This window comes from Lygodium microphyllum, chromosome 8, assembly GCF_053477565.2.
Source record: "Lygodium microphyllum isolate KBCC chromosome 8, Lygodium_microphyllum_v1.1.10, whole genome shotgun sequence".
NCBI lineage: Eukaryota > Viridiplantae > Streptophyta > Polypodiopsida > Schizaeales > Lygodiaceae > Lygodium > Lygodium microphyllum.
This window is the reverse complement of record NC_141142.1, coordinates 6,307,582-6,322,677: the sequence shown is the minus strand read 5'-3', so window position 1 is coordinate 6,322,677 and position 15,096 is coordinate 6,307,582. Positions and strand designations below refer to the sequence as shown.

Sequence of the window (15,096 nt, the reverse complement as noted above, 5' to 3'; positions counted from 1 at the left end):
CAAAGGCTTCGTTGGCATTGTTGGCTGTGTGTGAGAAGCTCCCACTAGCTTATAGGAAAATCTTCTTGGAAGGTCACCCATCCCGGTAGTGTTGTCACCCAAGTGCACTTAGCTGCCAAGTGAATATCTACTAGGCTAGTTCTTTTTCTTGTTCTATACTACAAACATAGTTTTAATAAGCTAGTCTTGGGAGAGTTTCCCAAGTCTTTCTTCCATGAACTCGTATATAATACCTCATTAATAATAACAATTATCTTATCATAAGTAGAGTTAGTTTCATAATTAGATCTAGTTTCTAAAAATATGCAACATAAATCATTTTTCTTTGGAATGTATATGCACATTGTTTATTAAAATAAACTAAGTAATGGGAACATTAAATTCTTCCCTCCTTAGAGAAATCGAGATGTCCTCATCTCGAGAGAAACTAGGGGTATTCTTTCATAAGGGTTGCCTCATCAACCCTTATGAAAGAAGTTGGATCCTAAGGGTTCTCTTAGGATCCAACTTCTTAGAGGTTTCTCCCTTATATCTAGAATCTTCTTGGGTTGCATTTCTAGAATTCCTTGGGTAGGCATGACTATTTGTTCATCATTAAGCACATGATCGAGGTCTGGTACATAAGGTTTCAATAGGCTTACATGAAATACATTGTGAATCTTGAGATGAGGTGGCAATTTAAGCTTGTAGGCTTGCCTTTTCATTACTTTGATTACTTCATATGGTCCATAATAACTTGGTCTTACCCTTAGAAACACCATGTCAACTTCCTTGAATGTTCTTTTGGATCTTTCAAGATCTGCATATGACTTTTTCCGATCTTGAGAAACTTGGATGTCATGTCGAATCAATTGGATTCGTTGGTCCATCTCTTCAAGCATAGCCTTAGAAGCCTCTACTTTGAGAGTGGGATTTGAGAAGTTTAGAGGTGTATAACATTCTTGCCCATACAAGGCTTGAAATGGCGACATCTTGATTGTTTGTTGAAAGGTAGTGTTATAAGCAAACTCCACCAAAGGTAAATGTTCAATTCACCGTTTCAGTTCTTTGCCACAATAAGACCTTAGAATATCTTCAATGGTCTGGTTCACCCTCTCAATTTGGCCATCATTTTGAGGATGATAAGCAATACTGAAGCATAGCTCCGTTCCAATTGCTTGGAATAGGCAAGTCTAAAACTTAGAGGTCAACCTAGAGTCTCGGTACTGATTATGAACTTTGGCAATCCATGTAACCTAAATACTTCTTTGATAAAGACTCAAGCAATGTTAGATGACTTATAGGCTGTTTTGACTAGGATCAATTGTGCAACTTTTGTCAATCTATTAACCACTACCATGATGGAGTCATATCCACTAGTAACAGTAGGTAATCCAACAACAAAGTCCATACTTATTGACTCTCGTTTCATTTGTGGAATGTCCAAGGGTTATAACTCTCCAAGCATCCTGATCATTTCTGCATTGACTCTTTGACAAGTCAAGCACTGAGTTACATACTTTAATACATCCCTTTTTTATCCTGGCCAGTGATAGCTCTTACGAACTACATTGAGTGTCTTAGCATACCCCAGATGTCTTGCATGTGCTTCCCATAAGACCTTGGCCTTCACTTCTGAACTTTTTGGACACAAAGACAATCAAGGTAATATAGACAACCATTGCTAGCACGATAATTCTTAATTTTAGACCTTTCTTTGTCAGAGCTTTCTCCTTGAAGTACCTTAGCCATGAGTCCTTCATATTCCTTATCCTAAGAAGAAACAGCTTGGCGTACAAGCTCAAGTACAGGGTTATCAAGTATGGATACGATTCTTAAGCTTCGAACTTCTACAACGCTATTAAGAAAGGCTTTTCGGCTTTATGCATATGCAACAACGTTGTCCTTCCCTAGACGACATTTGATTTTAAAATCAAACTCTTGCAATATCTTATCAATCTCCTTTGCCTCATGTTTAGGTCAGCTTGGGTGAAGGTCCACTTAAGAATTTTATGATTTGTCACTAAAGTGAATTCCCTTCCCAATAGATAGTGTCTCCACAGTTTCAAGGCATGGATTACTACGAGTAACTAAAGATCATGAGTGGCATAGTTGGACTCGTAGGGTTTCAATTTCCTGGAAGTATAGGCCATTGGTCTTCCTTCTTGTACTAACACCGCACCGATTGCAAGTCCACTTGCATCAACGATCACTTCAAATGGTTGACTGAAGTCAAGGAGTTTTAATACAGGTGCAATGGTTACAACTTCTTTAAGCTTATCAAAGCTTTCTTGATGCTCAATGGTTCAAAGGATTACTATATTTTTCTTTAAAAGATTTGTCAAGGGTGCAGCAATGAGGGAATAATCCTTGATGAAGATTCAGTACCATCTTGTTAGTTCCAAAAATCCTCGAATTTCTTTTACTGTCTTAGGTATTGGCCATTCTAAGATATCTTTTACTTTGAAAATGTCTACAAAGCGTCCATTAGCGAAAACAATGTATCCAAGATATTCAATCCTGTCAATGAGAAATATGCATTTACTCATCTTGGCATAGAGCTCATTTTTACAAAGTGCTACTAGGGCAATCTTTAAGTGACCTTCATGTTCCTCTATTGATTTGGAGTATACTAAAATATTGTCAAAGAATACTAGCACAAAATCATCTAGATATGGTCAAAAGATGTCTTGCATTAGACAATTGAATGTAGCTGGGGCATTAGTAAATCCAAATGGCATGACTAAAAATTCATAATGACCATACATAATGTTGAAGGCAGTCTTTGGGATATCTTGTTCCTTGATTCGAATTTGATAGTATCCAAACCTTAGATCAATCTTGGAAAAAAACCTTGGCTCCGTGTAGGCGATCTAAAAGTTTATCAATCCTGGGTATGGGGTTCTTGTTTTTTATCATAACCTCGTTTAGTCCTTTGAAGTCAATGCAGAGTCTAAGTGTTCCGTTTTTTTTTTGGAAGAGAATAGGCGCTCCCCAAGGTGTATTACTTGGGCAGTTAAATCCTTGCTCTATCAATTGCCTTAGTTGTTCCTTAAGCTCAATAGCTTCAGGAATATACATTTTGTACGGTCGTTTTGACACTAGCTCGGCTCCAAGAGTCAATTTTATTTCATTATCAACCTCATGCTTTGGAGGCAATTGAGTCAATTCTTTTGGGAAGACATCCTCGAAGTCATTGATCTAAGAAGGTAGAGTGCTTTCATTAGTCTTTTCGACCTTATTAAACTGGATCATGTAGATTGGTTGACCTTTCTTCAATCCCTTCCTGAGTCAACTTGCCTTGGCTAGTTGGACTCTAGTTCTTCTAGCTTTCCCATATGCCTTTACAATTTCTCCTTCCAAGTCTTGAAATATTATTTCCTCTTCAACACATAGAATCTAGGCTTTGTTCTTCTAGAGCCAATCCATTCCCAGAATGCAATCATAGCATCCTAATGGTGGGATTCAAAATTTTGTTTCAGTTATATGACTATCTAACTCAAATTAAAGTTTCCCTACAGTTTCGGTTGAGGCAATTTCCTTCCCACTAGCCAATTCTACTATCATTTTCTTTGTCCCCCTGGATTCGAGATGCAATCTTTTAACTGACTTTGGTGCAAGAAAGGAATGCATGCTACCACAATCAATTAGGATTATAAACGATGTACCCCTTGTAAGTAGCTAGAGATTGAATTGCTGAACATTGGTGGTCTACTCCTTTCCTTTCCACGACAGCATGAATGGATCCTCTTTCAATTTCTTCATCTAACGTGCATTCCTCGGGCTATCCAATCATGGTATTTACCTGGGCACCAGTTGTTCTTCCACGTCCACGGCCGGGATTGTTGTTGCCGTTCCCTTGGCCTCTTCCACCAACTAGGTTTGGGTTAGAATTTTGAGGATGGTTAGGACAATTTGCCCTTAGGTGTCCAGTCCTTCTACACTAGTAGCATTGCCCGAATCCTATCCTATTTGGTCCTTGGGTGATTGCATTAGTTCTACTATTCCCTCTGGCATTGGCCATGTCGATACTATGGTTTGAGTAGCCCCTTCCATAGTTGTTTATTGGACGGTTCCTTTGGCCATTTTGAGCGATTTTCTTGGCCATAGTTTTTGCTTGCATAAGAGCATATTTGAGAGTCATTGGTCTCCTTGATTCAAGGCGAGTGTCCAAAGGTGGATTTAGTCCTTGACACAACCTTGCAATCTGCTGAGACGTTATTATTGGGGGTGCATATTTGCACAGAATCACAAATTTAAAATAGTATACTTTCAAGGTTAGGCTTGATTGTCGTAAGTTTTAGAATTCATTCATCTTGATTGATTCAAAAGATGGGGGAAGATAACGTCCTTTCATAGCTTCTTTGATCCGCTCCCAAGTTTGGAAAACTTCTGTTACCCCTTTATCTCGGCAAAACTCTTTCCACCAAAGCTTAGCTTCGCTAGTAAGACGAAAATGAGCAATCATGGACTTATTTGCAGTTGTAGTTTCAGCGGCTAGAAAATAGTCGTCCAAAGCCTCAACCCAAGCTTCTGCATCTTGCTTCACCTTGGGCCCTTCACCGCTAAACCTAGGTGTTGGTGTATTCTTGAGAAGAAACTTCTTCACTTGGAGTTCCTTGTATGTTTCATCAATTCGCACCAGTTGGCGATTCTGATTATCTCCCTTACTTCTTTGTTACAACACAAGGTGGGTTGGCCTTCATCTCTAGGAATCGATAAGATTTTGGGAGATTGGGATACTTTGGAAGCTCATAATTTTTTTACTTTACACTCCTAGTAAGGGTATCCTATCAGGAGGGATAACCTTTGTATATTGGTCATACACCCAACGATGTAGGGTCATTGGTTCCCCACTAATTGTCATAGTATCAGTAACCAGCTGTCCTTCAAATAAGAACCATCGAACTAGTTTTAGTTCTTCAAGCCATTTCAACAACTTGAGATAAACTTTCGCATCTTTGTACTATAGAGTTAAGTCTAAGTACATGTAAGGTCATCACCTCTCGAGATTTGGCTCCATTTGTAGCCCCTTGTAAGCTTAAACAACCCCATAGATGAGTCTTTCCTAGCATAGCCATTACACTTTCTCTTAATTCCAATATGTTTGGCTGGCAACAAGCAGTGGAGTACATAATCTCAAAAATCACTCACATAAAGTATACTTCATCACTAACTTGTCAAAGCAGTTTAACTATCATCATAAGCTTATAACTCATGCTCTTCAAAAATAATAACGAAACTTTATATTTATGAAAAGTACTTACAAATATGTATTTGATCATACCATGATCTACCAATACATCATCTCATGGATCCTTTCCTCATGAAAAGTATCAGGATCTATATTCTCATATCTTGGTGGATTCTCATGTACATGGCAAACAACATAATGTACTCACTCTTGGGGATAACCAAAACATCCCTTGCCAAAATTAGGCCTTCTTGGCACTACAACAACTCTCTCGGATAGTACTATTTATAGCACTTTCTGATATATCCACAAGGTTTCAGGTACATGCTCATCTCCAATGTCTAGTAACCATTCAATAAAGGCACTGGAAAAAAGGTATATCTCAACTATCCTTAGTTATTCATCCCATCGAATCCTCCATAGCTCGTAATGAAGAAGAATGATGTTATGCCCACAATATATCTCCATATATGTGACCTATTCCTTGGCAAAAAATCTTTCATGTACCATGAGTTAGAATAAGGTTGCAATACAATTGGAGGAATAAAGATCATCTTCATTATCTCACAAATATAACCTCGTGGTATGAAGAAAGAACTATAAGAGAGAAGATGGGTGCTTTGCTCAATTTTTTATCTTCTAAGAAGAACAAAAGCTAGAGTCAAGATTAATGCTCAAAATGCTCATTTCTCTCATAGTTAGCATCAAACCTATTGAAAAAAACAACAAAAAAAAGATGAAACAAAGAGAGGCTTGAGTACATTTGTTACCAAAATTTGCTGCTGCAAGTAGAACAAATTGAAGAGATAAGAGAAGTTATCAAAACCCTAATTTCTCATTACAAATCTCCAACCCTATAGATGAAATTTTACTCAAATAGACAAGACAGGGGAAGGAGTTTGCTACTTTATTTTGAGGTCAAACTAAGTTCATGGAAGGAAAAAAGAGCAATATTGAAAAACAAACCAAAAACAAAAACGTTTGTATGAGGATAGAGATATTCAAAATCTGTATACTAATCTTTTACCCTTTTTAAAAGTCCCAAACTACCCCTCTTTTCAATCAAAAACCCAAGCTTTGGAGAGAGGATATTTACCCTCCATAGATGCCAAAATCTTGCCTTCCTATTAGAGAATCCAAAAGGCCCACCTATTAAACTATGATATTTGAATGGGCCCAATATCTAGTTCGATATTTTTTTTCTAATCTTGAAGGGAAATGGAGTTTTGGCTCATGAAAGTTTCTAGGACTTAATTTTCCATGGACAAAATACCCTACCTTCCCTTTTTTTAAAAATTAGTATTTAGGGACTCGCTACGCTTGTAATTGATATTGGAGCTCCTATTTCATATTGGGAAATAATTTTGGTATGCAGAAAAGAACCTTGCTTTTCTTTGACAAAATTTCTAGCCACGTTTGGAATTGATGTGGTTGCACTTGATTTTTGTTGCGATTTTCTCTTAGCATAGGAGAAACTACATTGCTTCTTGTTTCCTTACTTTCAAGTGGGTTGTGGAGTATCTTTGGGCGGAATTGGTCCTAATAAGGCTTCTTGTTTCCTTACTTTCAAGTAGGTTGTGGAGTATCTTTGGTTCGAGTTCGCCCTAGAGGGGGTTGTACCCACTAAGGATTTAGGAAGCTTCTTGAATACTTACCTCACTCCATGCATTTATATAAAGAAGAGAAAGACTCAAAAAACCACTTATCAATCAAACATTAAGTCAAATGCTAGAACACACCTAAAAGGACATCTAAGGCTTTTGTATACCTTATGTGCATGCCATGCAGTCCAAATATTTGAATCAAATAAAGAGTCATTCACATTATATTAGAACTTAAAAGCAACATTGACATAATACTAGAATGGGGCATGTTGACAATGAGGGTCTATGTTCCTTCACATTGTAGGAACCCAATTTAGTGCATTGTTGGGTCTATGTTCCTTCACTTTTTTTTTCTCAAATTTGTATATATTTCTCCTTAGATTCACTCTTTTTTATGCAAATTTAATAAGATGAGCCAACTAATCTAACAAGACCTCACCAAGGGGGTTAGCTATTGTAGGAGAATTAAAGATATTGACGCAAATATGGATGATGGGGAGATTTCACCTATTGAAGAAGAGGAGTTGTTAGCTAAACTTGACATTCCAAACCTCATCCAATTTGTTCAAGGATGAGGTAGATGAAGTTATAAAACAAAATTTTGAATCACTCTAAAAAAATCTTCCAACCTTCAATATCATAAGCAAGCATTCAATTCTATTAAATTATGTTCAAAACACATGGTCTTATGAAAGACTATTGCAAGGGCACAATTGTAGAATCATGTGAAGAAGAGGAGTTTGTCAACGACTACAATGAGGAGTTTTCTTTCTTAGACACTAACACAATTGACTTGGTGGAAGCCCCTAGTGCTTTGTGATTTTGCCTTAAAAGGCTCAAGAGTATTCATAGCAACTTCCTTTTGAAGAGGAGTTCACGAGCTTTCAAAGAAGACTTAGAATTTAGTAGATGGAAGGTGAGGTGGTTATAAATGTTCATACATAGAAACTAGAATGAATTTTTTGTAAAAAGAAAAGCCCAAAAAAAATGAGTAGCCAAAAAATATGAGCTCTAATGTCTATTTGCAATCCTCACCTTTGTGAAAGCCTAAATTATTTGTTGCAAAATCCTAGCTAGCATACTCACATGATTTATGCAAGCAATGGTTTAGTGTGATGATAGTTTCTTAGGACAAGGGCATTGGGGTGGACTTTGCACTTGGAGAATTGGGGTGAAGCTTGCAGTTGTCCATTACATATCAAACATAGACCTTGAAAACTTGAGGACCTTCCTTTGTCAATACTCAGATGAGACCATCCTCCCCTTATATGTGCTCTAAACTTTGTATAAATATCTATGATTTGCTCACATGGGTCATATAAAGATAAAGTCCTCTTTGTTGACAAATATAATACCCTCAAGAATATTGACTGTGCTCCAAACCTACAAGCCTCAAGCATTGCGTATTTTTTGTGCTATAGTGCTTGCACTCTAGCTTCTAACCTCTTACACATCCCCCACCACAATACTTCAAGAGGCAAAGGTATATGATGTATAGTAAAGAAAATGTTGCCTTGCTATAAGGTAAAACTAACGTGATGAAAGTTAAAGCATCAAAAATTAAATATAGATTTTCTATTGAGCATTGTGATGAGAAGTGGATTTATTATATACATCTCATGTCATTCAAATGAGGATTTCATGTCAAGAAAGCACCATATCCTGGAACACACCATTACAACCAACATATTCTCACATATGTTTTTCTATTGATTGATACTTTTATTAGCATTCTATGTTGAAGGTTTTTCTATAGAAGGGATTGAGCATCTACTATCATGGATTTTCCTTTGCTAATCCACCAATAATCCTTACAACTTTCCACTTGGCAAGCTTTTCTCTTATCTTCCTCATTCTGATTCTCTAGTTGGATCTTCAATGGCTTCAACCCTACTGACTTAGTTGCTTCCAATCTATATTTCTTCTACCAAGCAAGTCTACTCACTTAGTTGCTTCCAATCTATTTTTCTTTTGTCAAGCAAACTAGGTATAAGAAGAATTTTCTTAAGCTTTTGAGTATGATTTCTCTCTAAATTAAAAGAGATTATGAACCCTAACAAGCCATAGTTTTCATCTCGACTAAACCTAACTATATTAAGATCTCATCAATTGTAGATGCTTTATTTATTTGTGGATCTATTAAAATATTTCCAAAACTCTAAACCGATTCTATATTGGTGGTTCTAGATTTATGGCTTCATTTTAAAGCCATTTTTTACATACTTGATCAATAAGATCACTATGATTCATTCCTCTCCATGTAGAGTATGGTTCTTCAATAATTGTGAATATGCCTTAACTTCATCATGTCCTTAGGCTAGACAATCAACTTTTTTCTAGCACGAACACAAAAACACACACACATATGTATGTATGTATCCCATCTCTCTTAGTTTATCATAGCATTAGATGGTAGCTTTACTGGGACCTAGAATGTTTCCCAAACATTTTGTATGCAACGTTTTGGTCTCATAAGCCAACTTGGCCTTTCGTAGACGTTAATACAAATCTCTCTCTCTCTCTCTCTCTCTCTCTCTCTCTCTCTCTCTCTCTCTCTCTCTCTCTCTGTCTGTCTGTATGTATGTATGTATGTATGTATGTATGTATGTATGTATGTATGTATGTATGTATGTATGTATGTATGTATGTATGTATGTATGTATGTATGTATGTATGTATGTATGTATGTATGTATGTATGTATGTATATATATATATATATATGCACATGCACGTGCATGCGTGCACACACGCACACATATACAAAGCCTACAACATTCAAGAGCAACTTTATTTAACGCTTCTTAAACAAATTACAAACTCAAATAGAAAAAGAAAGTGAAAACTCTAATGTAAACGAGAACTTTTGGATACTATTTGCATAGGTTAAGTACCAAAGAGTGCTTTTGGTAATCCAAATAACAACTTCAAGCCTCCCCCTCTATTGATAGCATGTACAAGCACTTAATAATCCAAATGAACCTTTCAAAGTTGTTTGCTTTCCACACACACAAAGAGAGAGAGAGAGAGAGGAGAGCAAGAGAGAGAGAGAGAGAGAAAGAAAGAAAGAAAGAGAGAGAGAGAGAGAGAGAGAGAGAGAGAGAGAGAGAGTGTGTGTGTGTGTGTGTGTGTGTGTGTGTGGAGGGGTGCTCCAATGGTCTACTTGAATGTAATAGAGGGAGAATGAGAGATACAAAAAGAGTGAGAAGAGAGAGAACACAATGAAGAAAAGAAACAACAAACAAAACAAGAGAAAAATCTGAAAAGAGAGTACAAATATGGATATAGGAAACTAAATCTCAAAATTGGAAACACAATCAAACTCTAACAACTTACTTTTCAAGGTCCTAGTAAACTTTTTTGAGAACAGGACTATTTAAGGCAAAGGACAAGGAAGTAATAGAAAAGAGAAGTTAGAAAGAGATGTGAGAAAATTATTCAATACAAGTTGACCCTAAAGTTAGAGAAAAATGAGCAATTAATGAGGTTAGTAATTTAACATAAACACACATTCTCTCTCTCCATCGTACCATCTGTAGCTCATTGTTACTAAATAGAACTCTATTTGCTTTGTTTTTTGTCTTTTGTAGGTGTTAATATTTCATTTCATTTCATTTCATCTCTCTCTCTCTCTCTCTCTCTCTCTCTCTCTTTCCTTTTGCGTAAAAAAACATAGTGAGAATATATGAGATCCCATACAAATAGAAAGAGGATGCTAGCCATGCTTCCCTAACACTAAACCTAAAATATAGAAAGAAGAGGATAGCCTAACTCCCTAGCACTAGTCCTAATATCTAGATGTGTATATCTCAAGTTTAGAGGACGATCAATATTTTATGTATATCCTAGCCAGGGCTAAAGTTCCCCTTCACAAACAAGGGGGGTCTCCAAGAAGAAAGGTAAAGGTTGCAAACTAAGTATAAAGTATCAATCTTTGTAAATAAGAACTTCCTTTGTGAAGACACATAAGTCAAGAGTGAGATTGAGCGTGTACCAGTGTGAGCACAAAATGCAACACAATAACTAGTTGAAGTGAGAGTACTCAAAACTAACAGAGCTAAAACCTAAGGAGAAACCAATATGAAGATAAAATTCACATGGATGCTTCTCTTGATAAGGGAGTCAACCACCACACCTTAATATATGATGCCCATAGTAAGATGGAAACAACTTGAACTTGTACTCAAAATAGCTAAAATCAACCCATATGGGGGACAACCATACTCACCACTTGGTAAGTGTAATATTGTCAAACATTGAAATAAAATGCATGCTTATATTGTTTCTTATTTTGCCCAATCCCATAAGCATGTGGAAAAGGAAGGTCTTATTGCGAGAGTACCAAGGAAATCCCCCATTCACAACCCAATACATCAATTGGTGAGGGGAACAAGGACTTGATAAAGGCATTGTACAAGTCAATGGGGAAGATTAAGAAACTAGTGAACCAAATCACTTATTAAAGGAAACAAAATAGAAAAATCAGTAATTGAGAGAAGACCAAAAGGTTTGAAACAACAAAGACTCAACTACCACCACCTCATGAAAAAAGTGGAGAACCACAAAAAGAAGAGCAAGCCAAGAAGATATGATGAGGTAAAGCAAAAAACAAGATGCCCAAGAGTTTGTTGCATGCACTATTGCAAAATTTATATGATTATTTGAGGTTAGAGTGCATGTACGAGTACATATTTCAATTGTCATATAGACATAGTGGAGGAGAGTTGTAAAAGTTGGATTGCAAATGTGATCATAAGGGTTCTAGATGGAGTTTTTTGCACTCTACCTAGTTGAATGAATGTATATAAAAGGAAGGAAGTATTGAGTAGAGCATCTATTCATTACGCCCTCACAACATACAAGAAAACCATGATACTTTTAATCCTTGCAATTGCAAAAACATAATAATAGAGAATGTAATTTTCGAGGATTCATTTGCCAAAGTGCTTTCGTGCTTGGCAAAGCTAGAGGGAAGCTAGCAACCAAGGCGATTATAACTAATAAGAAGATTGAAGATAAAGGCAAGGAAATGACAACCAAAGTGCAAAAGGAGATACGAAGGTGAATCAAAACAAGGACATATACAATAGACATTATATTTTTAGTAGTTTGTGAAGCGACATAGCAAAAGAATGTTAACACTCCATGCATGATCAAAAGGCCTCCTGATGGGTAGTGTGAAAAAATGTAAATGTTCCGAGTTATAAAGACTAAGAATCAAACTAAAGCTGGGACTCGAACCACGGTTGAACTAGGAGTACCATAGAGAATCAACAAGCGAGGAAATAATCAAGCGACTTTGGTGTTTGGAGATATGCAAGATAAAGTTCAATCATTAAAGCAATCAGAATCTTCAAAGGGAACCAAAGTTTGGGTCATAGATGAACTTACAATAGTATAACTTGAAGCATGACAAGGTGGATGGACAACTCATAAATGCAACAAAGTCATTATAAAGGAGAGTAAAAAGGCCAAACAAATTGAGTTGCATTAGGATCATGATGTAATTATGGTAAAACACATAAGAAAAGCATCCTAATCACCAACATGGCAACAATCAGACAAGTCTGCCTTGGTGAATGCCCAAAATAGACATAAGGCTTGGATGACCGATTACCAACATGGCAACAATCATACAAGTCTGCCTTGGTGAATGCCCAAAATAGACATAAGGCTTGGATGACCGATTACCAACAAAAGCATGGTTCCATTGTTCATAGATATAATATATGTAACCACAATTTGCACATTCGTTGCATGTAAGCAGCTGTCCGTGTATCGAGGAGTATCAGTATGTAATCACGTCTTTGAAACGCGCTTATTCGTTGAAGATGGATATGATCAGCATGTAGTAAGAGATCCAAGAATTGATGATGCGAGGCTTTGAACAAACAAAAAAGAAATCACTCACTCAATTTTTAGCCGCACCAGGAACCTTGGGATTCCTTCTTCCTGCAGAGGAATCCTCTCGCCTAGCGTGGACTCACTAGAGCAGAATACTTTGGTGACCACATGTTCGTTTCCACGTGCTTCAATATGTCTTCCTGTCAATTTACTCCATGAGTGTCAGATAACCCGATTATACAAAGCAGTCCTCATTTCATTTCAGTCTTGTATTTACCTCGGACATAGCAGCCATCTCTTTTGGATCTTTATCCCTGTAACCTTCAGCAAGATCCTCAACTATGGCTTCCTTCATGACAGCCGCAGCCACAGACTTCGTGATATCTCTGATGCTGTAGGGGGGCGCAAAAAGAAACAGACAAAAATCTCACATCTGGCAACAAGTCTCGTGCAAACATGGTTCTAACTGCCTCGACCTAACGTATATTCAAAAATTGATCGAACCTGGAGATGGACGGGTAGATCACCCCCTGCTGTAGCTCTTCATCTGACATGTAAGCTGCAAGACTGCGTGGGACAAAAATTCCAATTTATAACATGGTACTGAAAGTGGGCTTATTTTTGTGATGCGGCCATGGGCACGTATTAGGATCAAGGATAATACCATTCTGCAGCAGCCTGCAACATCCGATCCGACACTAATCGTGCGCCTGATAGAAGTGTTCCCAACCCAATCCTGTCCGCAACAAACACACACTCACGTTAAAGGACCAGTAAACCCAAATCCAAACAGCCAAACATGACCAAAGATGTGCATACCCACCCTGGGAACAAGTACATATTGTTGCCTTGGTTTGAGCGGCCCACCTTGCCGTTTCCTGGCCCCAAACATCGAACAAACGTGCTTCATCGTTAAGAAATTAGAGTGAACTACTCCACCGTAATATGAAGGGATTATTGCTAACCATATTTAGAGGAGCGGAACGGCCTGAAGTGTCTATTAATTAAATATAATTACAGAAGTGGGGGTACGGCCTTCGGAGTCCATGAACTAATAGAAAGAAAAAACCAAGAGGAAAGATCAATGAGAGAAGAGCCAGAACAAACCAAGATCAACATCTGCAAAGGGGCTCCCACTGGCAAAAATAATATTAGGCCCAGCGTATTGGAAAGCTTCCTCAGCAGTGCACTCCGCTGATAAGAGGACAGCAAAGCACATAATCATTCTACTGCTAGTTGGGCCTCTCTGAGTGAGGAACAACTAAGACAAAGGGAGGAGCAATACCATTTTTGGTAGGGTTAGACATTGCAAATATAGCTGGTCTAGCGCATGTGGATTGAGACATTGCCCCAAGAACCTGGAAGATTAGCCAGTGTGAGCCCGATGATCTTCAGGCATTTGAAGAACCCTCGTGAAGTTACAAGCTAGTCAGTGTGTTTTGAGAAATACTTCCAGACCTCTCGGTTGAAGATGCCCCCCACACCAGACAGCCCTAGCAGAACGTCAGGCTTAACAGCTTTCACCTAGACAGCACACAGTGGCCATGATTGGATACCATAGAGTTAGTGCCTATTGATAGGCATATTAGATTTACAGCAGCTGAAATTTTGGTGGCTTTCTCTACAGATACTTCGGCCACAGGTGATTATCGAACACCAGACTATTACCACTTCCAGAACTGATGCTCCCTCTCTAATGCCTCCACTTTGAACTTCTTGAGAAGATCTGGCAAACGGTTCAGCTTCAGGAGCAATATGTGGCCGCTCTTTAGTGACAAGCCCCTGCAACACACCATGTAATTATTCAGGATCAAGAAATATAGATTTGACCTTGATCACGATGTTTAAAGTGGAACAACAAACCATTTTATCAAGAAGCCAGAAGTGATTGCTTGCTTCACCAAAGGCAACGTCTGTACCACCTAACATTCTCGCCATTGCTTGCCTAGCAGAATTTATAACACCTATTCCAGCACTGTGAATCAAAGCACAAAAATAAGGCCTGTAACAATACCCTTTTCAGGTTTTGAGTCTTGCTTTGAAAGGAATTGAGCACTTGGAAAAAGTCAGATTTATATGAGCGATGTTTCAATGAGAAAAATCATTAAAAACAGAAGTACAGTTTGTATCAAAGTTATTTACACCTCTCTCTCTCTCTCTCTCTCTCTCTCTCTCTCTCTCTCTCTAACGTAATGAGTAATTATATCATATCAAATGACTAAAAGAGTACAAAAATCGCCGCAAAGAAGCAGTAGAAATTGTTGTGTGCCAAGGGACCGAGTCATCCTTAGAGAGGAGATCAGTGTGCTGAATAAGATGCAGCTGCCAATGTAGGAGACCTTTGAGCTTAGCACAGTATCTTTGAACACCAGACACACAATGAAAAACAAAAGCATTTTGAGTAATCCGATTGTGCCAACAACCCCAAAAACAGAGAAAAGGAACTTGGTTGTGCAAAACTGGGATATTTGGCCCA

General features: G+C 37.8%; 1 protein-coding gene across 3 annotated transcripts in view; it reads right to left on the bottom strand.

Annotated features, from left to right (window-relative positions):
- Window positions 1-5,306: 5,306 nt before the first annotated feature.
- NAD-ME1 (NAD-dependent malic enzyme 1) overlaps window positions 5,307-15,096 on the bottom strand; it is an 82,784-nt gene continuing 72,994 nt past the window's right edge. Inside the window, exons 10-20 of one of the 3 annotated variants that reach the window (XR_015691542.1) lie at window positions 14,484-14,595; window positions 14,289-14,402; window positions 14,079-14,144; window positions 13,906-13,978; window positions 13,728-13,814; window positions 13,444-13,498; window positions 13,285-13,356; window positions 13,125-13,187; window positions 12,898-13,012; window positions 12,688-12,820; window positions 5,307-5,669 (exon numbers count right to left, since the gene is read on the bottom strand). Coding sequence is in view for 1 of the 3 variants with exons in the window: in XM_087682526.1 (XP_087538652.1) it covers window positions 12,749-12,820; window positions 12,898-13,012; window positions 13,125-13,187; window positions 13,285-13,356; window positions 13,444-13,498; window positions 13,728-13,814; window positions 13,906-13,978; window positions 14,079-14,144; window positions 14,289-14,402; window positions 14,484-14,595 (829 nt within the window). In the remaining 2 variants the exon portion in view is untranslated. Of the gene's footprint in view, window positions 5,670-12,243; window positions 12,821-12,897; window positions 13,013-13,124; window positions 13,188-13,284; window positions 13,357-13,443; window positions 13,499-13,727; window positions 13,815-13,905; window positions 13,979-14,078; window positions 14,145-14,288; window positions 14,403-14,483; window positions 14,596-15,096 lie in introns of those variants that run through there. The other 2 variants (XR_015691541.1, XM_087682526.1) reach the window with 2 other exon arrangements.